General features: G+C 44.8%; 1 protein-coding gene across 1 annotated transcript in view; it reads right to left on the bottom strand.

The window, feature by feature from the left end:
* The window catches only part of FREM1 (FRAS1 related extracellular matrix 1), a 307,907-nt gene that overhangs the window by 253,243 nt on the left and 29,061 nt on the right, over positions 1–25,603 (bottom strand). The window contains 5 exon segments of the mRNA XM_030194282.1: positions 1,122–1,264; positions 10,182–10,526; positions 14,525–14,656; positions 22,045–22,153; positions 24,449–24,772. Of these exon segments, the coding sequence (XP_030050142.1) occupies positions 1,122–1,264; positions 10,182–10,526; positions 14,525–14,656; positions 22,045–22,153; positions 24,449–24,772 (1,053 nt within the window).

The following is a 25,603-nucleotide window of genomic DNA, read 5'->3' as shown; positions in this document are numbered from 1 at the left end:
TGAATAAGCTTTCCACTACTTAAATGAGATTTAACCTTTTCACTCATTCAAAAAGTACAAAGACCAGGGGACACTCAATGAAATTGCACAGAAATACTTTTTCACTCAAAGAATAGTTAAGCTCTGGAACTCGTTGCCAGAAGATATAGTAACAGCAGTTAACATATCTGGGTTTTAAAAAGATTTAGACAGATTCCTGGAGGAAAAATCCATAGTCTGTAATTGAGATGGACATGGGGGAAGCCACTGCTTGCCCTGGGACTGGTAGCATGGAATGTTGCTACTAACTGGGTTTCTGCCAGACACTTGTGACCTGGATTGGCCACTGCTGGAAGCAGGATACTAGGCTAGATGGACCATTGGTCTGAACCAGTATGGCTGTTCTTATATTCTTATGTTCTTATGTACTCAGCTCAATCTGGTTATCAGCCAACTTGTAGTACAGAGACTACTATAGATTGTGACATGAGGGATATGGAAGGCAATCGGGGATCTGAGGGAGGGTTGGAGGAGAGGGGTTTAAACAATTTAAGCATGGTGATGGAAATGATGGTGGTGGTGGTGGTGATGGCTTTAAGGGAGGCAGAAAATAAAAGAAAATGGCAGCCAAAATGAAATGAAAGAGAAAATGAATGACATTTTGTTCATTTTTAGTTTGGTTTTGTGTCATTTCCTATTTTATTTCAAACGACTGAATATTGCTACTGAGATAGTCTAAAGTGAAAGACAGAGGTGGTTTCAGTGTTTGATGATGTAACTCTGAAGGGGATGGGGGTCAAGTTTGATATCAGCATTGTCAGGAAGATGAACACTCTGGCTAATCGGCAGGGGCTTCCAGGAGATGAAGGACCGCATAATCAAGCTTCTTCCACTCTTTAAAGTGCTAATCAAGTTCTACCGTTCTCATCATAAGGCCTAGTCATTACACATTCAGGATACCTTCATATAACATCAAAATATACTTGGAAAATTAATTAAAATGTATTAAAATAAAAGGGGATGGTGGGCTTCTTCATACTATTGGTGGTGAAAGTCAGGACTACAATAGTATGAAGTATAAGAAACCTACCATCCCCATTTTATGAATTTATTTTGCAAAGTTCTGGAATTTAATGTAGTACCTGTAGTTCTGAGAGATTTGGAGGGTCATGACTGTCAGACAAAATAAATTCAAATGAATCGTCAAATATTTCTCCTCCTAGGTGATGATAGTAAATAATCCCATTGAAAAGGTCTCTCTGAAGGAAGCCAGTGACTGGATAGCCTATCACAAAGCACAGAAAGAAAACCCTGATTTAATACTTACTTATTTGGTCAAGAAGGTGTGGATTTCTATACTTAGTTTGCACCTAATATTTGAAAATCTTCCTCCTCTACACTGAGTAGCTCAATTTAGTGCCTAAGCTATATTTACCCACTAAAAATTGTGTGGTTCCAAAGGTGTTCTGCTGTTCCCAGATAGGAGCAAAGGTTTAGTAGCACAATGCTGATTTTTTACATTTATGTTTATTATTTATATCCCACCTTTGTCCAAGGTGGGGAACACCAACAGCATACATGATTAAAAGGTACTTACAACAATACAGTTAACACAATTACAATGACATACCGTAAATAATGTATACCTCAGGCCAGGTCATATATTTGTTCAAGGAGGTAATGCTTCAGCATCAATTTGAAAGAAGACATTCTTTTGCAGTCTAGGGCCCTGTTTACTAAGGCATGCTAGCGACGTTAGTGTGTGCTAAATGCTAGAGACACCCATAGGAATAAATGAGTGTCTTTAGTGTTTAGAACAAACTAAAAGTGCTAGCATGCCCTTAGTGCAGCTTAGTAAACAAGGCCCTTAATCCCATAAATAATGTATTTCATTCTCACGGACTGGTAACCGAAAAAGTACCAGTCATAAATGTCGGTAATTGGGCACTTCAAGCATGCATGGAACGCAGAGTTCATGATGGCACATGCTGCTTCAACTTATCATGCAAATAAAAAGATCACCAATGGTATAATCCCAAGAGCACAAACAAAAGCAGTTTGAATTTTAATCCATTGTGTACAGGTAACCAGTGTAATCTCTTCAAAAAAGGAATCACTACTACTACTACTACTACTTATCATTTCTAAAGCGCTACTAGACGTACACAGCGCTGTACACTTGAACATGAAGAGACAGTCCCTGCTCGAAAGAGCTTACAATCTAATTAGGACAGACAAACAGGACAAACTAGAGATAAGGGAATATTAAAGTGAGGATGATAAAATAAGGGTTCTGAACAAGTGAATAAGGGTTAGGAGTTAAAAGCTGCATCAAAAGAAGATAATCCATGCAATAACTGAACTGATGAATTCTGCACTAAGCAAGTAAATATAGAGGCTCATTTTCAAAGCACATAAACTTACAAAGTTACATATTAATGTATGTAACTACTAGTAAAAAAGGCCCGTTTCTGACGCAAATGAAGCGGGCACTGGCAAGGTTTTCCTCAGAGTGTACGTTTGAGAGAGAGTGAATGTGCGAGAGTGAATGTGTGAGAGAGAGTGAGACTGGGTGCGAGTGTGTCTGTGTGACAGAATAAGAGTGTGTTTGCCAGGGGCCCTCCCTCCTCCCCCCTCTCCACCCTCCCCTCCCTCCCCTCTCCACCCTCCCCTCTCCCCTCCCTCCAAGTTTCAGGGTCATCCCCTCCTTATGATGGCAAAAACCAGGACAGTACGGTGCGAGCCTTGGGGTAGAATGGGCTGGAGGCGGTGTCCCGGTGGGGCGTTGGCGGCGGGAGGGAGGAGGTTTAGGTACTCAAAGGTCAACTGCCCTGTTGATAGCAGAATGCATGTGCTGCTCTGTCACTGTCTTGTTGGCCATACCAGCACTGTGCTACTGTCCTCTTCCCCAGTTCTGCTGCCCGCCTAATGGTAGACCCAGTCCTGTACCTCAGCTAATAGGTTGGATTTTTTTAGGCTGTTTTGGAGAGAGTGCATTAATTACTTTGATTTACAGCCTTTTCTTTGCTGCAATAGTCTGACGTTGGCAAAAAAAAATCCACCTGGTACTTTGTATCTGAACAAACTGGCTTATTCACAACACTGCTCCTTCCTCCTCCCACATTTTGCCCTTTGCTGAATCCCAAGACCTTGGATCACAGAAAGTCACTGGCTGTATCTGCTGCAGCCTCTCCACATTTTTTCCCCACATACTGCTCTCTCCAGCTTTCACCTTTTCTTCTCTCCACCTCCACCCCCCCCCCCCCCAAATCAATGTGCTGCCATCTTCATTCCTTCCCCTCATATGCCATTCTTTGTTTTCTTCCACATTAGACTCAGATTATTTGCTGAATATTGACATGAGGATTGTGGACAGGATGGTAGGAAATAAAGTTGGAGAGGGCATTACAGAACAGAAAACTATTGTTTTGCTCCTTTCTGGTTCAAAAGCAGCACCAGAAAATCTGGTTTTCAGATGCTTCTGTTCCGTCACCTATACTCAGCTTGTGCTAAAGAAGAACTTACCTTTTCGGGTCGGGAGGGCGGCTAATTCGGGAGGCATGGGAGTGCGGCTGTTGAGCGCGTGAGGAGGGGGTTAGCGTTGTTGGTGAGCTGGGAGGGTGTGTCTTGTGTCTGTCGGTGTTCCGCCCTCGACGTCATCACGTTGTGATGCGAGGGCGGGGCAGAGAGACATGGTGAGTTGGATGGCTTCACCATTACGAACCCTTTACTGAAGCCACGGAGTCAGCTTCAGAACGTTGAGGGTGCGTTTTATTATAGTAGATGTAAATCTATGTGCTTTGAAAACGAGCCTCATAGTCACGTAACTCTAGCCAGTCAAATTGCAAGTCTAAATTTCAGCAGCAGATTTGGGTTGATCTTATATGATAACTTAATAGCATAGGAGTCAATATTAAAAAATTTATATAATTCAAATCAACCTTTAAATGAATACATTTAAGCCAGTGGTTCCCAAACCTGTCCTGGGGGCTCTCCAACCAATCAGATTTTCAGGATATCCACAATGAATAATCATGAGAGAGATGTGCATGCACTGCCTTCACTGCATGCAAATCTATCTCCCAAATATTCATTGTGGATATCCTGAAAATCTGCCCAGCTAGGGAGCCCCCAGGACAGGTTTGGAAACCACTGGCTTTTAATCAGTTAAAGGCCATGTGCTGCCTATGACAAGTGATGAAATGGCTCAGGTCCCTTCCCCCTCCCCCATGGCACAGGTCTCTTCCCCCTCCCCCCCAGCACCCATGATGAAATGGAATCTGGGTACCCAACTGCCGTTACAGAATAAGCTCTCACCAAGTGAACTAAAGGGAGCCGATATTTGGCCGGCAGAGGGTAGTGCAGTTAAAGCCCACTGACGGCACTGAACCTGCAGATTCAATGCCGTGCTGTATCCGGTGATCGGCATTGTATTTCCGGTTTCATTTTCGCTGCCAGAACTTAACCGGTTAAGCCGATATTCAGTGCTAACCATTTAAGTTCTTAGCTGTTAAAAATAGGACTGCTATTTATGTGGTCCTATTTAACTGCTATACCCAGTGCTGAATATTGGTGCTAACCAGATATACTGCGCAATATAGCCAGTTAGCTGCTATGCACTAACTGTGAATATTTAGTGCAAATAACTGGTTATCTCACGCTGAATATTCACAGTTAGCCAGTTAAATGCCATTACTGACCAGTTAAATAGCGCTGAATATTGTGGGCAAGTTGCCTGAATGGAGGCACCCAGTTACAGAATTGCCTTCCATATGGCCTGTCTGGTGTGTCTATTCATACCTACTACTAATCTCTCCTATTCTTTCCTCTCCCTTAGAGATCTTCTGTGCTTGTCCCAAGCTTTCTTGAATTCAGATACAGTTTTCATCTCCAGCACTTCAGTGGGGAGGCTATTCCAACAATCCACCACCCTTTCCATAAAGAAATATTTCTGTAGATTATTCCTGAGTCTGTCCCTTTTCTTTTTCATCCTATGCTGCCTTCATCCAGAACTGACATAAGTACATAAGTATTGCCATACTGGGAAAGACCAAAGGTCCATCGAGCCCAGCATCCTGTTTCCAACAGTGGCCAATCCAGGTCACAAATACCCGGCAAGATCCCAAAAATGTACAAAACATTTTATACTGCTTATCCCAGAAATAGTGGATTTTCCCCAAGTCCATTTAATAACGGTCTATGAACTTTTCCTGTAGGAAGCCGTCCAAACCTTTTTTAAACTCCGCTAAGCTAACCGCCTTTACCACATTCTCTGGCAATGAATTCCAGAGTTTAATTACACGTTGAGTGAAGAAAATGTTTCTCCGATTCGTTTTAAATTTACTACATTGTAGCTTCATCGCATGCCCCCTAGTCCTAGTATTTTTGGAAAGCGTGAACTGATAAAATTTAACTGGTTTGCAGGAGGGAAATTGAGAAGTTAAGATTTGTCTGGTTAACTCCCAAGGTTAACTGGACAAAACTTTCCAAAAGAAAATTGCCTCCTGTGCATTTATGCCACAGAGGTATTTAAATGTCTATATCATATCTCCCATTTTAATTCCACAGTATACATATTTAGATCTGTAATATGCTTTATGATGAAGGCCATTGACCGTTTAAGAAGCTGACCTCTGGACAGACTCCATCCTGTTTATATCTTTTTGAAGATACAGTCTCCAGAACTGTACAGAGTCACTACATGAAAATTCACCAGAGGCTCACTCATTTTGGGCCCAGGCCTACCCCCTGCTGGCGAAGATGCCCAACCCCATCAGCTGAAGATCTCCTCCTCCAGTGGTCAGAACTCTTTCCACACTTGGCAGCTGGTGGCAGTGTCCTCAAGCTGCTGCCACCACCAGCCCCCCCCCCCCCCATGTATGCTCAATTTTTATGCATATATGAAAATTGAGCGTGTACAGGAGGCTGATGCCAGTGGCAGATGGGGGACATTACCACCAGCTGTCAAGCTTGGAATAAGTTCTGGTCACTGGAGGAGCAGATCTTCAGCTGGTGGATTTGGGGATCTCTGCCAACTCGGGTATTTATATTTTGAGCTGGGGGGGGGGTGCCAGGCAGAGGGTGGGGAGGAGTCAGACAGCAAGGGGAGATTGGGATCAGAGAGAAAATTTCATGTCCATCAACTTTGGACTCAGACTCACCCAAAATTGACCGTCTGAATATTGGGTTCATTTTCGAAAGAGAAGGACATCCATCTTTCGACATAAATCGGAAGATGGATGTCCTTCCAAATCGGTATAATCGAAAGCCAATTTTGGACGTCCCCAACTGCTTTCCATCGCAGGGATGGCCAAAGTTCAAGGGGGCGTATCAGAGGCATAGCGAGGCGGGACTTGGGCGTGCCTAACACTTGAACGTCCTCGACCCATAATTGAAAGAAAGAAGGACGTCCCTGACAAACACTTGGACGACTTTACCTGGTTGTGTTTTTCTTACGACCAAGGCACAAAAAGGTGCCCGAAATGACCAGATGACCACCGGAAAGAATCGGGGATGACCTCTCCTTACTCCCCCAGTGGTCTCTAACCCCCTCCGACCCTCAAATAATATCTTTCAAAATATTGATTGCCAGCCTCAGATGTCATACTCAGCTTCATCACAGCAGTATGCAGGTCTCTAGAGCAGTTTTCGTGGGTGCACTGCACTTCAGGCAGGCGGACCCAGGCCCATCCCCCCCTACCTGTTACGTTTGTGGAGGAAACAGCGAGACCTCCAAAACCCACCACAAACCCACTATACCCACATCTAGGTGCCCCCCTTCACCCATAAGGGGTAGTGGTGTACAGTTGTGGGTAGTGGGTTTTGGGGGAGGGCTCAGCACACAAGGTAAGGGAACTATGTACCTGGGAGCAATTTATGAAGTCCACTGCAGTGCCCCCTACAGTGCCCGGTTGGTGTCCTGGCATGTGAGGGGGACCAGTGCACTAGAAATGCTGGCTCCTCCCATGACCAAATGGCTTGCATTTGGTCGTTTCTGACATGGACGTCCTTGGTTTTGATTATCGCTGAAAATCAAAAACGACCAAGTCTAGGGACAACCAAATTTAAGGATTTGGGCATCCCTGACTGTACTATCGAAACGAAAGATGGACGTCCATCTTGTTTCAAAAATACGGGTTTCCCCACCCCTGGATGGGGACGTTTTGCGAGGACGTCCTCAATAAAACTTGGCCGTCGCTTTCGAAAATGCCCCTCTATTTCACTGCCAGAGACATATAAATAGGTACTATCACCTCCTTTTTCCTGCTGACCATTCCTCTCCCCAAACTGTCCAGATAAAATTTAACTGGTTTGCAGGAGGGAAATTGAGAAGTTAAGATTTGTCTAGTTAACTCCCAAGGTTAACTGGACAAAACTTTGAAATATAGAACCCACATTTGTTAACACAAAGAATGGTATATTCTTTCATATCCTCACTAGGAATGGAGTCCATTGTTTCTGCCAATAAAGGGAGTACAGTAGGAAAAGTTTCAGATTGGTGAATTTTTCCTGAAGAGGAGGAAGTTGGGCTTATCTTCCCTCTGACAAGAGCAGAGAACTGCTCTAGAATGGTAAACGACAGGGAGATAAAGCATCTCTGAATTAATATGTCCATTGCAGCCATATATGCCTTTGGACTGAGTTCAGTAAGGTCTTTGATTTATTTATCTTTGGACCTGTAAGTCAGTGGCGTAGCCAGACTGCCAATTTTGGGTGGGCCTGAACCCAAAGTGGGTGGGCACAAAATTTTCTCTCTACCCCCCCCCCCCCCCCCCCCCCCAGCAAAATTTAGTCACACTCAGATGCATTTGTCACACAGGGTAAAGTGCTGCTTTTCAGTGCATCAGATTTCAGACAATTTATTTAATAGCCTAATCCTTTTCAGTGAGCTTTCAGAGGCCAAAACCTCCTGCCTCAGGTCAGTATAATGCTGTTACGGTATCCTCTCCTGACCTAAGGAAGGAAGTATTGGTCTCTGAAACTTTATTAACACCATATTACTTCATCCTAAATTAAAAATAAAATTATTTTCTTTACCTTTGTTGTATGGCCATTTACTTTTTCTCATTGTGTTGCTCCCAGTCTCTAGATTCTGCTTGCCTTCGTTTTCGCTTAACTCTTCTGCCAGGGTTTCCTGGCCATTTGTCATTTTTCTCTCCTTTTTCTTTGCATTCTTCAATATTTTTCTGCCTCTCTCTGTGTCCAGATTTAATTCATTCTTACTATCCATTCTTTAATTTCCTTCATCTACTTATGGCTTTTCATCTTTTTCTCACCCTTGTTCTCCCCATGCCCCTTCCTCTTATTCTCCAATCTTTCACTACTCCCCCTTTCCATGCAGCAGCTCTCCTCTTTCTCTCCCCATCCTTCCAGTCTCTCCCCTCTCTCTCCCCATCCTACCAATAGTCTCCCCTCTTTCTTTCTGCATCCTTCCATCGTGTCACCTCTTTCTCCCTACCCTTCCATCCAGCGTCTTCCCTCTTTCTCTCCCCATCCTTCCACCCATCTACCCTCTCTCCTGATCCTTCCATCTAATGTCTCTCTCCCTCCTTCTAACCAGTGTCTATCTCTCTACCCTTTTCTGTTCAGTGTCCCTTCTCTATCCACATCCTTCCAGTCTCTCCCCTTTTTCTCTGCATCCTTTCATCCATCTCCCCTCTTTCTCTCCCCATCCTTCCATCCAGTGTCTCTCTCCCCATCCATCTGTTTTCCCTCTTTCTCTGCCATCCTTCCATCTGTTTTCCCTCTTTCACTCCCCATCCTTCCATTTTCCCTCTTTCTCTCCCCATCCTTCCGTCTGTTTTTCCTCTTTCTCTGCCATCCTTCCGTTTGTTTTCCCTCTTTCTCTCCCTATCCTTCCGTTTTCCCTCTTTCTCTGCCATCCTTCCATCTGTTTTCCCTCTTTCTCTCCCCATCCTTCCATTTTTCCTCTTTCTCTGCCATCCTCCCATCTGTTTTCCCTCTTTCTCTCCATATCCTTCCGTTTTCCCTCTTTCTCTCCCCATCCTCCCATCTGTTTTCCCTCTTTCTCTCCCCATCCTTCCATTTTCCCTCTGTTTTCCCTCTCCCGATTCAGGCCCACCAGCCCCAGCTCCCATTGCCGGCCACTGCTGCTTTTCCTGTTGAGCAGCAGGGCTGGCGCTACAAAAAGAAGAAGCGCTCAGCTGACTGAGCTGAGCGCCAACGCTAACGACGACTCAACGAGAAAAAATATTTTTTTAAAAACGCGGCATCGCAGGCAGCCTCGAAGCATTGGCTGCTGGCTCTGCAGGCTCCTCCCGTCTCTTACGTCACTGCCCCCAGGGCTTAGGAAGATAAGACAAACCTGTATTTATTCCAGTGGTAGATAAAAACATAACAGTACTCAAAGTGACAGAGTGAAAGGAAAGGCCACAGAGTTTGTACTGGAAGAAAGAAAAGACTTCATAAATCTTCATTGCAAAAAATCTGTTTTCTGGCACAGAAGGTCAAGCGAACTGTGCCTTTTGCTGTAAATATTTTTCTGCTATCTGCCTCAAGTAAAAGGAGAATTTTATAGGAATAATAATCCATTGTACTATATTTAATTTTTTATAGAAACTGGAGTTCAGAGTGATTGTGTTCCCTCACTGAGAAGCTCAGGAAACTATTCTCTCTTCCAATTCCTGTGCTTGTTTCACATTAAAGAATGAGCCAGAGCTACACTTAGAACATTGAAAGCAATGTCGTAGCTATGGGGGGCCATGGGGGCCTGGGCCCCCCCCCAAATTACCTCTGGGGCTCCCGGTTTGGTTGGTGGGGGTCCCCGACCCCAACCAGCTGAAGCGTTTATCTGTCCCTCGCTGGTCTCGCACTTGCCTCCTCTCCTGTTTCCATTCCCACCGTACATGCTCTCATTAAAACGAGCATGCAGTGCACGGCGCGCTGAAAACAGGACCCCCACCAGCAAAGGTACCTGTCAGTGTCAGTAGCGGGGGGGTCCAGAAGTAGCGGCAACAGAGGCAGGGGAAGGTCCAGAAGCGGCGGCGGAAGCGGGGGGGGGGGGTCAGAAGTGGTAGGGGAGGGGCGGCGGCTGGGAGAGGAGAGCTAAAATGTGTCCTCCCACTTTGGGCTCTGGCCCCCCTCCCTCCAAGGTCTGGCCACACCCCTGATTGGAAGTACAATTAACTTCCACCATTTAGTAGAAAATGAAATATATTTATAGAAGGTGAGAACAGCTTTACCTATAACATCTGCTCCTGGCTTCTTAACTATTTCTCCAGCCTGGGAAGGTCTAGTAATGTTGAAGTGTATGTAGTCATCACTGGAATCCATGTCAGAAGCCTGAAGCATTGAGGCCTGTATAAGGATAGTCTGCCCTTCAAAAAGCTCGATAACAACATTGGCAATGAGGAAGGGAGGGCTGTCATCCTTAGGCAAGACGTTGATTGGAAACTTGTGGCGGATGCTGTAGCGACCATCAAAAATCCTGAAGACCACAAAATCTTTCATGCTATCGCTGTCATCATGATGGTAACAAACAACTCCAGCCTTAATGTCATCTACTGTGAACATGAAGCCTTTCCCACCTGAAGAATCATAGAGAAGTTATTTTAATATATACATGCTCACATGCTCACCTATATTATTTACTTAATGTAAATATACATTAAGTAAACAAACCCTATTGAAATCAATTCCGTGAACATTGAAAAATGATCCATAGCATATATTAAGGCATCTGAACTGAATATACACAATATAATAAAATACTAAATTTAAAAAATAATAATAATTGTGGTGCTGGCAGGGGGTCTCTGTTGTCTCTCCTGCTGGTGAAGATGGGTTACCCTCTAGAATGAAAAGGATTCATTCTGGAGGATTCTGGTCACTGGGTGTTTTTCAAAAGGAGGCTTATGTGCTTTTGGGGACAGGAATGGGGTTCCTTATGGTGCTTGGGTGGTGGCCTGATCTTGCTGGGGCTGAGGTTCCTCAGAAGTTGTGTGGATGGGGCAGTTGGTCGTGATGGTGCTGTGAGAGTTTGGATGTGTGTGGGATGAAGTTCACGATGGAGCAGGAGGGGGAGTACTAGTGTTTATTACAGATGGCACTCTTAATTGAGAGGGGCTGGAGGATTAAATCCCTCCTATAGGGCTGTACTGAATATTCGTATTCGATTTGGCCCCAAATATAGCCCCGAACATATTATTTGTATTCAACCGAATAGCGATTTAAATTTGAATACGAATAATCTGGGGCTCTACTGTGCTAAATCCTACTGAAATAAACACTTGATCTCTGATTTCATGTTGCTTCTTTTATTATCTGTTATGTTAAAGCTCAATGCCCATTATTCGTATTCGGTATTCGTATTTAGTCAAATAATATTTTTCATGATTCATTATTTGGCTGAATAGTAAAACATGTTATTCGGTACAGCTCTACCCCCCTACTAACCAGACTTTTTACTTCGGTCTGGTTAATATGCATAGGATTTCCAAATTGCATGATCAAAATAACTGGTTGAAGATAAATTTTCAATTTTTGGCACTAATAAGTTTATGGTAAATAGTGAGTGAAGGAGACCGTACCATGAAATTTACCATGCATGCATTAAAACCTCATTGGCAAGAGTTTTCTTCACTAATTTTAGCATATTCACACTACTGTAATATGCCCTCGGACAGTTTTGACGTACACAGTAAGGCTTTATTCCATAGCACTTAAAAATTGCCTTTACCATAAAGCTAAGCTTTGTTGCACAGGCCTCTTCGAGGGTAATTCTGTAAGGAGGATGCCAACATTTAGGTGTCAAGAATGCTCATGAATGACCAGAATAATGGTATATACATTCATAAGTGTACACTTACAGGTGTAAATAGCAGTAATCTAGCTACACTCTATTGAATAAAATGCCACCTAAATGCAATGGTGCATAGTGTGTATTTGCAAGGGGTTATATACAGGGGCAAAGCATGGCTGGGCCATAGACAGAGCTCCCACTTACATGCATAATGTACAGAAAACAGTAAGTTGCACATGTCCCTGCCACACTTAGGTACTCACACGTACATCAGCTCTATGTCTGGTACATAAGTACATAAGTAATGCCATACTGGGAAAAGACCAAGGGTCCATCGAGCCCAGCATCCTGTCCATGACAGCGGCCAATCCAGGCCAAGAGCACCTGGCAAGCTTCCCAAACGTGCAAACATTCTATACATGTTATTCCTGGAATTTTGGATTTTTCCAAGTCCGTTTAGTAGCGGTTTATGGACTTGTCCTTTAGGAATCCGTCCAACCCCTTTTTAAACTCTGCTAAGCTAACCGCCTTCACCACTTTCTCCGGCATATGTGCAAGTGTTTAAATATTAGGTGCATACTGGGTTAGGCTAGAGGCGCACCCAGGTGGGTCGCCAGGGCAGCGGCCACTCCCCCAAATGGACTTCTGAAAGTGCCGGCACCTATTTTTCACGTGATCTGTCATGCTTAAAATATGCGCTGGTGCCATTGGCAGTCCGCTCTCCACTCCCCGCTCCCCCCACGCCCTCAACCTGGCTACGCCACTGGGTTAGGCCAGAATTCTATATTGGAACCTGGGTACCTAGGCTCTTTTATACTGTAGGATAGACTCCTACAATGCATCCTCAGGAGGCATCTAGTTATAGAATTGCTCTCTTACTGTACGAACTAGTGCGTGATAAGTTACTGCTCAGCCACATTAACTACTTGCCATGACAGGGGTGGGAAAAGGGTAGAGAATGGGTGGGTTATGGGTAACCTGCAGCCTGAAGCTTAAAGGAAAGATTCTCCCATGCAACCTCCCCAACCTCCCTCCCGCCCCAATGAGTATCCTTTCCGTACCCTCCAATCCCCCTTTCCTAATGAGCATCCTTTCCCTAACCCCCTCCCTCCCTCCCTCCCTGTTAGTAAACAGGTCCCTTAGAGTGACTACCATTAGTCCAGTGTTCTAAATGTTATTTCTATTGTTTCATTCTTGTATGCAAGCTTCATAAATATATTTAAATAGGAACATGCAGTATGATTAAAGGTCATTTCATCAGACTCAATATGGATAAAAAGGAAAAAGGAGGGGCAGAAAGACAATGTTGGTTGAGATGCAGCTACAGGTAAAGCAAAAAATAAAAGGTGTTTTACTGCCCAAATATTGCAATGAACAGTTTAGATCCACTAACAGGGTGTTACAGTGGAGAACAGTGAGATCTTGAGTTGCTAACCTAATAACCCTAGTCTACAAACACAACAGGTAAATGGAAAAAGTAGACTAAATATTTCCAAATATTTTATTAATTTCCAAGAATACAAATAACAGGAAAACAATGATGGAAAAACATAGGAAGCTAGAAACACAACAGGTGGGAAAGGAAAAAAGAGAAAGGAAAGAAGAGAAAAAAGGAGGGGAATGCAACCAGGTGTTTAACAAATAAGTCCTTTGTACTGGTTTAAGGTGTGGCCTGAATAGTTTGGAGGTAGTTGTCCAAAATAGACCAAATGTTTTTCTTAGATACTATCATCCGCCATGGCGAGCTCAAACTTCTGATGCTGCAGGACTGTATTCCACCAGAAATGAATATTCAGCAACTGTGCGTTTTTCCAGTTTTGCAAAATATGCAAACATATTTTATTGTACAACACAAATCAGGAATTAAAAACAGAGACCCAAGATGACACATTTCGCCATGTACAGGGCTGCATCGGAGTCAGTCAAAACTAATCAGTTATTAAGTCAACTGAATGTGTATGCATCCAAACTGTCGTTCAGTTTCTTAAATTAAAATCTGATAACGTTTCAAAACAAACCACAACAGTACTTGCCCTTCAGCTCAATGTTCCTGAGAGCAGAGCCAGTGGAAGAGTAGTGGGCGCCCTAAGTAAACTTTCAGCCTTACACTCCCCTAAAATTAACATTCAGGCCTTCAGCTTGCCACCCCCTTCCCCTTCAAGATTTAGATAATTAAACTCAACAATCATGATCATCACACAAAAATCTTATAAAAATATAGGTTAAAGTATCTGCTGATGATTCTTTGAATTTGTGTCATTGTTTTGCTAAGACTGCAGCTGCTCTTTGCTGCCCCCCCCCCCCCCCAAGAAACTGCTGCCCTAGCTGACCACCTAATCTCTCGAGAGGCTTATTGTCATGTCATCCAAGTCGGTTTCCCAACTGGCTCTAGACTTTGCTGGCAGGGACTTACAGTTCTGATTTTACTATTGCATTCTGTAAGAAAGGAAGTCTGCAAGTCCCTGACAACAGTGGGGTAAAGCCCATATAAAACAGCCTGTCTAAGAACTGCATAGAGGTAGGAGGATTGAATCCATTGCTTGCTTTAACGAAGGTCCACACCATCTCTGCTGTGGATTCCCTCCATTCATCCTCATGGCAGTTAAGTTGGAAGAGTTGACCGCTGGAAAGTTTGAGTAGATAAGAGCAGATCTTAACATATATATATATATATATATATATATATATATATATATATATATATATATATATATATATATATATATAAGAAAATGCCAATGTTTATCTTCTACATTTATGCATACACATGAAACTGCACTTCACCTTTCACAGTGATTCGTCCGTGCTGTAAACCATCCACGATGACAAGCTGAACTGCACTAATGTCATCGTTGTCGACAATCTGGAACTGTTCCCAAGTGATTGGTCGAGACTGGCCTTCCAGGAGATCAAGACCTACAGTACAAACAACATAGTTTTTGAAATATAATTTTCTAATTGTAGTATGACAGATGCTATCTGATGGCTATACTTGAGAGGGAACTTTGTAACATCCTCCCCCCACACACACTAACTAGTACAGCCAATATGTACAGAAGTTATGCCAATTTTCAAAAGGAATATATGATATACAGGGGGAAAAAACTTCCTTTCCTATCACTTAAAGAGCTGCTTGCTGCTGTTCCTAAATAGGAAAACCAAAAGACAATTATCTTCAAGAAACCCTATATTGGACATTCCTGATCACTGATGTCCCTTAACATAGTGACCTTCTCACACTTATTAATCATATCAACATGACTTTCATTCCATATAATATTTATTGTGCTTTAGTCCTAAGGCAAACCATATAGAATCTTAGAGCTTTCTCCATCTTCTTCAAATATCAGTTATGAAAGATGAAATCAACAAACTAAAGAAGGAATTGTGTTATGTTTCTTGGTAGCAAACCCTTGCAGGCCCAACTGTGGCAGACAGAACCTTTCCAAGGCCCACGAAAAGAGGCCAAAGCAGGGAACTAGTATGGCCGGACCCTAGGAGCTCAGGCATGGCTGGCTCTCTGGAACTTGACAAGGCAGGAACTCAGGAGCTTGGCAAGGCAGGAATACAGGAACTTGGCACTGCAGAAACTCAGGAGCAAGGCCTCAGCAGGAACCAGGAACAAGGCTTTAGCAGAAAGCAGGAAAAAGGCTTGGCCAGGAACAAGGCTATAACAGGAACTAGCAACATGGCTTTAGCAAGAATCAGGAACAAGGCTTTAGCAGGAACCAGGAACGAGGCTTGGCAGGAACAAGACTAGCTAGCAGGAACTAGGCTTATTGCAAAGGCACTGTAAGCTGGGCTGAACTTCCATAAGAGCACTCAGCCCCGACACCCAGGCATGCCTCCTCCCCAGTGTTCCGTCGTCAGCCCTGATCCGGTGAGCATGTTGAGTCTTCATTTCTATCTGTTGGATACAGTACAGCAGTGGTTTCCAAACCTGGTCCTGGAGGCACCTCAGCCAGTCAGGTTTTCAGGATATCCATAATGAATATTCTTGAGAGAGATTTGCATACACTGCCTCCACTGCATGCAAATCTCTCTCATGAATATTCATTGTGGATATCCTGAAAACCTGACTATCTGGGGTGCCTCCAGAACCAGGTTTGGGAACCACTGCAGTAGAGTTTTTATTATTTATTTATTTTCATGAATTAGTATTAAATGTTGGACGTTAAGGGCCCCTTTTACAAAGGCGCGCTAGCATTTTTAGCGCTTGCTAAAAATAAGTGTGTGCTAAACGCTAGAGATACCCATATATTCCTGAGGGCAACTCTAGCATTTGGAGTGCTCTTAATCATTAGTACGTGCTAGAAACACTGGCATGCCTTTGTAAAAGACCCCCTCAACAAACCTTACTATTGTTTCTTGGAGAAGTTTGGTGAGTTTCATACCAGGTTTCATTTTCCATGTCAGTGGTTCCCAAGCCTGGTTCAGGAGGCACCCCAGACAGTCAGGTTTTCAAAATATCCCCAATAAATATTCATGAGAGAGATTTGCATGCAGTGGAGGCAGTGCATGCAAATCTCTCTCATGAACATTCATTGTGGACATCCTTAAAACCTGCTGGGGTGCCTCCAGAACCAGGATTGGGAACCACTATGCTATGTGTTTTTGGTGTCTGTCCTAACAAATTTTTGTATTTCGATTTCTTAGTAGGGAAACTGCTCTTCTTTCTTTTTTGCCATTGGTCAATGACACTTATCTGGGTAGCTGATGCTGTTCCCTGGATAAGTGCTTTTGAATAATGGGCTTTATCTGTCCCCAGCCAGTGGCGTACCAAGGGGGGGGGGGGGGGGGGGGGGGGCGGTCCACCCCGGGTGCCAGTGGGTGGGGGGTGCTCCGCTCCCGCCACCTCCCGTGGCCGTTCCCGCGGCGCCGCACATTTTAAAAAACCGGCGAAGCAGCGTCGCAGGCAGCGCCCCTCGTGCCCTGCTTGTAAAAAAAAAAAATCAAATCTCCTTCCTTCTCCTCCTCGTCTTGACGTCGACTCGGGCCTTCCAATCAAATTGATTGGAAGGCCCGAGTCGACGTCAAGACGAGGAGGAGAAGGAAGGAGATTTGATTTTTTTTTTACAAGCAGGGCACGAGGGGCGCTGCCTGCGACGCTGCTTCGCCGGTTTTAACGGGACTGAGGTGGGGAAGGAGAGGGGCGAAAGGGACTCGGGTGGTGGTGTTCAGAGGGGAGAAGGGGACTGGGGTGGGGGTCTCAGACAGGGGAGGGGAGAAAGGGACTGGGGTGGGGATCTCAGAGGGGAGAAGGGAAGGGGAGGGGAGAAGGGGACTGGGGTGGGGGTGTTCAGAGGGGAAAAGGGGAGGGGAGAAGGGGACTGGGGTGGGGGTCTCAGAGGGGGGAAGGGGAGGAGAGAAGGGGACTGGGGTGGGGATCTCAGAGGGGAGAAGGGAAGGGGAGGGGAGAAGGGGACTGGGGTGGGGGTATTCAGAGGAGAGAAGGGGACTGTGGTGGGGGTCTCAGACAGGAGAAGGGGAGGGGAGAAGGGGACTGGGTGGGGGTGTTCAGAGGGGAGAAGGGGGCTGGAACTGGGGGCTGAAAAAAGGGGCAGAGAGAGAGGGGACAGATCCTAGATGGAAGGGGAGCGAGAGGGAGGGCAGACCCTGGATGGATGGGAGAGGGAGGGCAAATGGTGGATTGAAGGGGCAGAGAGAAAGGGCAGACAGTGGAGTGGATGGAAGGGAAAGGGCAGACAGTGAATGGAAGGGGCAGAGATAGAGGGCAGATGTGGCTGGAAGGAGCAGGGAGAGAGGGCAGACATTGGATGGAAGGGACGGCAGAGAGGGCAGACACTGGATGGCAGAGAGAGAGAGTGAAGACAGATGCTGGATGGAAGGAAGACGGTGAAAAGAAGATGAGGAAAGCAGAAACCAGAGACAACAAACTGTAAATAAAATATATTTTTTTATTTTTTTTGCTTTAGGATAAAGTATTGTAGATGTGTTAAATGTTTATAATAGAACATGTAAATAAGGTAATCTTTTTATTGGACTAATTTTAATACATTTTGACTAACTTTCGGAGAACAAAACCCCCTTCCTCAGGTCAGGATAGGATACTGTAACAGCACTATACTGTACTGACCCGAGGACGGAGGTTTTGGCCTCTGAAAGCTAAATGTATTAGTCCAATAAAATGGTATTATTTTACTTTCTATATTTGTTTTATTTCTATTTGTTAATTTGTAAAGTGGTGATTGGTACTTGTTAGTTTTTTTCAAATTTACATCTGCTGTCTTTATATTTTGCACAGTACTAGGGGACAATTTCTGTTTCTGTGGTGTTGCATTGTATGCAGAGTCTGGCATTGGGGGTTCAGTTTAATTTTTGTCTAAATAGAAAGTTTATGATTACTTATTCTATAGTGGATTAGGGTGTATCTGTGTTTGTGAAAAAGACATGGCTTTCAGTTGGCATTGACTGTGCAGGATCTACGATCTGTACTATTCTGTCTGGTTTCGTTTTACAATAGGTGAATTGATGTTCTAGTGCTCACTGTAGTGTTTAAGATGCTTTCCTTTTCCTTGTGTGACTCGTAGAAATGACTGCTTATGGTATGGTAGAATTGCTCTATAGGTTCTGAGTGTTTTGTATTCTCGGCATGCCTAGTACTGGATTTGGGGGGGGGGGGGTGTTAAAAAATGATCGGCCCCGGGTGTCAACTACCCTAGGTACGCCACTGTCCCCAGCATTTACATGTTTGGTTTGGTTTCAGTTTTATCAGTATTTACCATACTGCTTTTGGCAAGGCAGGTCAAAGTGGTTTTAAAAGTATATAAAAATACAAAATAAGAGAAGAGAAAAGAATGCCTACAAACGTTCATATTAGAAAAAGAAAGTGGTGTTGTAGAACCTGAATGTCATTTACACAAGTAGGATGTCATGCTACCCTTCTAAAATGTCCACCAAAATAAACAGGGATAACAGGGCATACTAAATGGCAGGTGCAAATGTGTGCACATACTTCTGGATACATTTTCAAAAGGAAATCTTGTGCATGCTTTCCCAATTTATACTCCTATTTGCCACACAGGTTTGACAGCTTGTTACCCTCTTTAAGTAATCTCAGACAAGTGCAAAATACATGTCGGTCAATATTCAGCTAGCAGCACTCAGGGTTTACTGCCAGGGGCTGAATTAGGCCGTAAATTCAGTGCCTGCACCTATGTGGGTATTCTGAATATCCAGTGTGCAGGCTCTGGGCATGCTCAGAATATCAGTCAGGTGAAATATTCAGCCCACTGACTGGATAGCTACACAGACAGTGAGCTGAATATCAGGTTAGCCCCTTATGACCTCCACCCCCCCCCCCCCCCACCCTGAGCGTTGCCCCCACCCGAACACACCATCTGCTGCATGATCTTACCCTCCCTCCTGACCACACTCCTCCATGATGAGTCTCTATCCCAGTCCCTAGTGAATGGTCTAGTGGGTAAACCTATACTGCAAGATTACCACTAGGAATTGTTGCTGCCATTTTAAGCCTGAAGCCATCATGGGCAGGAGTGAGTGAGGATCATACCTGCCCGAAATATCCACTAGAACTGATGACAACAAAGCAGACAAGGTGAAAGATTGCTAAAAAGCCTTTATTGTAGAAAAAAATAGATAAAAGGGAAAGGAACTTGATATTCCACCTTTCTGTGGTTACAGTCAAATCAGTTTACATATTATATACACGTACTTATTTTGTACCTGGGGCAGTGGAGGGTTAAATGACTTGCCCAGGGTCACAAGGAGTTGCAGTGGGAGTTGAATCTAGCCCCCAGGTTCTCAGGTCACTGTACTAACCACTAGGCTACTCCTCCTCTCATGACTGAAATGGCTGTGTTTTGTCCAGCAGGGCTGATTCTGGAGCAGTGGCATTCCTAGGGGGGCTGGCACCCGGAGCGGATCGCTGATGTGCCCCGCCCCCCCCCCCCGGGTGCAGCGCCCCCCCCCCCCCCTCCGATGCAGCGCAGACCCCCCACAGGAGAAAGGACACCCCCGCGAAGGAAACCCCCCCCCCGTCGGGTGCACACCGCCGGGGGGGGGGGTTCTGCGTGCTCCTGTCCTCCGTTGTTCCATGCTTCTTCTCTGCCCCGGAACAGGAAGTAACCTGTTCCGGGGCAGAGAATTAGCATGGAACAAAGGAGGACAGGCACGCGCGCCCCCCCCCCCCCCCCCCCCCGGCGGCGTGCACCCGGGGCGGACCGCACCCACCGCCCCCCCTAGGAACGCCTCTGTTCTGGAGCAATACTTATACTAGTGAAACATAAAAAGAACACAAATTAATGTTCTTTATATGCTCCACTAGTATAAGTATCGCCCCTGAAGCAGCCCTGTTGAGCAAAATACGGCCGTGTTGTTTGATTTTATCTGTTCTTTCTACAATAACGGATTTTTAGCCATCCTTCACCATGTCTGCTTCTTCGTCATGAATTCTATTGGGACTAGCAGCCAGCTTGCCTATGCTGTTTCTTCAAACTATCCACTAGACTATAAGGCACTCTAAGGTAGATAAGGCCTGCTTGTAGGGGTGGGGGTCAGGAGGAAGGGTAAGATCACGTGAGGGGAGGATTCAGGAGGGGAGATGCTCATGTGGGAGGGGGGTGAGTGAAAGCTCGGGGGGGGCTTGGGAGCACGATTGGCCAAACATTTAAGCCGATATTTAGCCATCTACCAGGTTAGCAAACCAAGGGGGTCTTTTACTAAGCTGCGGTAGCATTTTTAGCTCACAGTTTTCATTAACCAGATAGTGCCAAGACAGTTACGGGCAATATTCAGCAGTTAAACCCTTTTGAATATCGGGACCATGATTTTTATAAACAGAACTCTTTGAAGGTACCAATTAAAACAAAGATTTGACCCTTCACTTACTTCACATCAAGAAACCATACATCTAATAGTCTAATTTTTTCCATACCTCCTTAATCCCTTCTATAGTTTTAAAAACTCTTTTTCACAAGCTCATAAATTGTATGGAGTAGTTTAAACAATGAGGCTTATGGGGCACCTGCATTTACGTGCACATAACGTGAGTGAATATACAGAACACTGATATAGATGTGTGCATGTGTGCACATTCGCAAATAAATCTCAATATTCCCTCTAAGAACTAGATGGCATAGTGAAGCATGGGAGGGACATGGACGGGGGTTGCCATTTAAGCACACCACTTACAGAATACGGTAAGTTATGCACGCTTTTGCTACATTTGGGTGCCAGGTCTATGGCTGGTGTAGCTTTGGGAGCCTAAATTTTAGGTACACCAATAACAGGTCATACTGGTATTCTATAATAGAATCTGGCACCTAGGTGTCATTACAGAATAGGCACTCATCACTCTGCACAGGACTACCTACATGGAGCCACCCACTTAAAGAATTAGAGCCCCTTTTACTAAGCTGCGTAGGTGCCTACGCGTGCTCAACGCGCACCAAATTGGAGTTACCGCCCGGTTACCATGTGGCCCTGGCGGTAATTTCAATTTTGGCATGCATCCGCTACGCATGTCCAAAATATATTTTTAAATTTCTGGTGCGCATCAGCTACATGCATCAAGTGGCATTTGACGCATGTAGATCATTACTGTCTGGTTACCGCGTGAGACCTTACCGCTAAGTCAATGGCTGGTGGTAAGGTCTCAGACCCAACATGAATGCACGACAATTTTCATTTTGTTGCATGTCGATTTTTCAGCAAAAATTTTAAAAAGGCATTTTTTGTAGGTGTGCTGAAAAATAATTCTGTGTGCGCCCAAAACACGTGTCTACACTACCACAGGCCATTTTTCAGTGCACCTTAGTAAAAGGACCCCTTAGCCCCTAAATTCTTTCCCCCTGATATTTAAAACCATTTAACCAGCCAGGAATGGCTCCTGGCCGGTTAAATGGCATTTAACTGGCTATCCAGCAATATTCAGCGGGTGATAGCTGGTTATCTTCCGCTAAATATTGCCACTTAGCAGATAATCAGTTATATTACACATTATAACCTGCTATCCACTGATATTCAGCACTTCTCTGCCTATGTTTAGTGGCTAAATTAGGCCACTGAAATAGCAGGCCTATCTTTGGCCAGTTTCAACTTAACCAGCCAGTGCTGAATATTGACTTGGCTGGTTAAGTTGGAACTGGCCAAAAATAAACGGATATTCAATGCTGATCACTGGAAATGGCCCGGCACTGAAAATCCGGGCTCAGAGCCAACCGTGGGAGTCTGCCCGGATAACTCCTGCTGTCTGAATATTGGTCCCTTTACTTTGAAAGTTAGATTTTAGGATAGAATGTGGCCACCAGGTTAAGACTTACCCATGTTCCAAGAAACTCGAGGAGCATTTGTGTCAGCGGTTCTGATGAAAATACGAACTGTAATGGGAGAACTTCGTTCAAAGAAGAAATCATGGACCTCAAACTCCACCTGGTAACATAAACAGACCCGTATTACTGGACAGCACATTCCTGTACTAAGGTTTCCTCTTTTCTGTAGATCTTTTCCACACTATACTCACTATCCTGCAGTTCATAAAGTGCATTTAAATCCAGTTAATTTGCAGTACGCTAAAAGAATAATGCATATGGTTGTCGCACCTTGCAGGCTGTGGATATCTATTACATTATATATATAGGTCTGGAGCAAGGATAGTACTCTAAGAATCAGATTAATTTTCAAATGTTGCTTATTCTGATAGCAAAGCCTCTTGCCCATGATTGAAAACCAGTGATCTAATGGTTAGTGTAGTGGGTTGCAGATCTGGGGAACTAGGTTCGATTCTCGCTGCTGCCTGATGGTCAGCAGTGGGTTGAGATCCTGGGGAACCAGGTTCAATTCATTCTGCAGCTCCGTGTGACCCTGAGCAAGTCACTTAACCCTCTGTTACCCCAGGTACAACAGTAGTACAATGTACTACTTACATTGTGGCCCCACTAGGGACAGACCAATATCTATAAAATGAAACTGTAAACTGCTTAGGTCTAAGTGGTATATAAATACTTGAATGAATGATCATTGGAGTGTTTGACTCCATTGATTCTGTGTCTATTTTAATTGTCCTCCATTTCTTTGGGTACTGTGCACCCACATATTCTGGATCTTTTGGTGGAGACAGGGACACCGAACGGGGGGGGGGGGGGGGCAAAATTCCCCAGGTCTAGGCCTCCAAGTGGGGCCTGGCACTGAGGTCTCTCTCTTTCTCCTGCTCCTGACAGGACCTGGGTGATCACGTCCCGACAGGAGCAGGAGAGAGAAAACTCCAGCACCAGGCCCCCCTTGGAGGCTGAGGAGGACCCAGAGGAACAGACTCTGCAGGTCTTCCTCTAGCACTGCTCTTCATTCTGCCCATTGCTTGCCAAGCGGCTGCTTTTCCTCTCAGGCCACTCGTGCTTGGTTTTGAAACCGAGCATGCGCCGAGAGAAAAAGCAGCCGCAGGGCAGGCAATAGGCAGAGTGAAGAGCAACGCTGGAGGAAGACTTCTTCTGCTGGTAGGGCCTCAGGATCCCCGCCACAATCGTGGGGGGGGGGGGGGGGGCGGCGGCCCTGCCCCGGGCCCAGTTCAGTCTCTCGGCAGTCCTAGGTGGAGAACAGAGCATGGCAGGAATGTAACATTTTGTTTACTTGATAAGTGGAAAATGCAGTAAATAGAAGCAAGGGATGTTTGACTAAAAGAAGCCAAAAATCTCTTTTTTCAAATTGGATATCATGAATTCTTCCAAACTTGTTTCTGAAAATGAATTATAGCTATGGAACTAAATCTGTTGGAAAAACCTGTGCCATAACTTAAATGGGACCTGTGAATATTCATATTCAGAGATGAGTCTGCTGAGAGAATGTAAACTGGAAAGGACACCTCTGCATGCTCTTCCCTTGCTCAGGGTTAAATTAGGTCCGAATAAGCTAGGACAAACTTTCTGACACTTCTATGAAGGGCCACCAAGAAACACAGCCGGGCCAGGGGCAGGACCGCTGCTCCCCGCTGCCCCCCACATTCGGGACACTGCCCCCTTACCTTCCTGTGTCTGACTGCTCCTCCTTTGGTGTGTTGTCTCCTGCTCCTATGTGCCAGGACCCAGATGATTGCATTAGCGCAACAACCCGGGTGACCTTGGTTATCACGTTAACACAATCATCTGGGTCCTGGCACACAGAAGCAGAAGAGAGACAGACCCAAAAGCAAGCAGGCAGAAAGAAGTTTGCTGGCGCCGTGCCGCCCCCCCCCCCCCCCCCCCTTGCAAGCTAGGCCCGGGGAATTTTGCCCTCCCCTCTCGGCAGCTCTACTTCTATGACACTCTATGGACTCAAGTTTCTTTTACAAGAAATGTTCCTGAAATTCATGTAAATATTATACTGTCATACTGTATCTCTACCTACTTGCTGCTCTTGTAGTTTTATTTTAGTTTTACCCTTATTTTAGTTTTACCCTTATACAAGCTTACTCTTTTCCTATCTTCTTTTCTTTGTTTGAATGTCTTTCCTTCTTGAGCTCCTGTTTTGCTATGTCAACCACTTTGCTATTTGTGAAGGAAAGGTGGTATAAAAAAAAAGACCAATAAACTACAACCATAAACCATAAAATTTCTAAGAAACAAACACGAACTTGTTTGCAAAGTCATTGTTCGAAAATATACATCTTGCTGTTCCTGACATTATGCTGTGATCAATATGTAAAACAACCTGAAATCCTCCATTCGGCTGTTAGCATCAGGCGTGACTGTGTACCTCATAGTTCCTTCTCTCCGTATGGCTGCTGTTTGGAGGCTGGTAAGCTATCTGCATCTCATTCAAGTCTTTCCGAGTAAAGGATGTGATAGGTTTGGTGTGATCAGACAGGTGAGCGATATACCCTTGCACAGGTGGTCGGGTAATGTTGAAAACCAGCAAGTTCTTTGGTGTTTCACTGTCTTCAGCATCGAGAGTTGCTGTTGTTATGGGGGTTAAGATGAACTGATCTACCTCCAGTATGAACATGGGCATGAAGGCGGCCTTGGGGATCTGATTTGGAAATGCAGCTCTGATGTGCACTGGTATCCAAGCATATTCTGACTGCAAAATAGATAAAGAAGATCAGTACAGTATGACTGTTAGGTTTGAAGAAAGATCTGCAGTGTACTAACACAACGGAGCTAAGCTGGACATAGGGTTGATAATTTTATAACAAGGTACCTGGTTTAGGTGACTGTGGTCCTTAATTTAGAAGGTTCCCCATGAGTAAATAGCAGATGGTTAAGAAACATGTGAAGGGAATTTTAGAAAGCTGTTATTTACATATGGGTAACCACACTGTATCCAAATGATAAAGGGGCATGTTTAAGGTGTGGAAGCCTACGCTAGTAGTATGTATTGGCCATTTTACAAGGGGAAACACATTGCTACCAAGCGTGGATATTGGCATTTACACCTGCTCTGAGGTATGCATAAGTGTCTGCCTGAAGAGGCAGGTGCACAGGCTGAGGTCAGGATCCCTCATGCTCACAACATCACAGAGCCCTCCCCTTTTAACAGGTCCTGACTCTAAGGTCAAACCTCTAGCCAAAGGACAACCCCTTTTAACAGCCCCTGACCAGATGGTCAAGTCCTTCCCTTAACAGCCCCCAGCCTGAAAGTCAACCCCCCCCCCTTAACAGCCCTAGGGCAAAGTGGACCAAAGGTCAACAGCCCCTTCATAGTCCCCACCTCAGCAGACCTCCTCTACTTCCCCATCCCCTGATCTCATCCTGGGCCTTAGTGGGAGTAGCAACCATCCTCACTCACTCCTGCTCCTTCAGCTTCAGGTTCCAAAATGGTGTCCACCACTCCTAACGGTATTCTCACAGTACTACTTCTTGGTGGCCGGGCTTTTTAAATGCTAAGCACTGCTGGCTAAAATACACCTGG

The sequence above is a fragment of the Microcaecilia unicolor genome, chromosome 2 (genome assembly GCF_901765095.1).
Source record: "Microcaecilia unicolor chromosome 2, aMicUni1.1, whole genome shotgun sequence".
NCBI lineage: Eukaryota > Metazoa > Chordata > Amphibia > Gymnophiona > Siphonopidae > Microcaecilia > Microcaecilia unicolor.
Note: the sequence above shows the minus strand (reverse complement) of the source record. Positions and strands in the feature narration are given on the sequence as shown.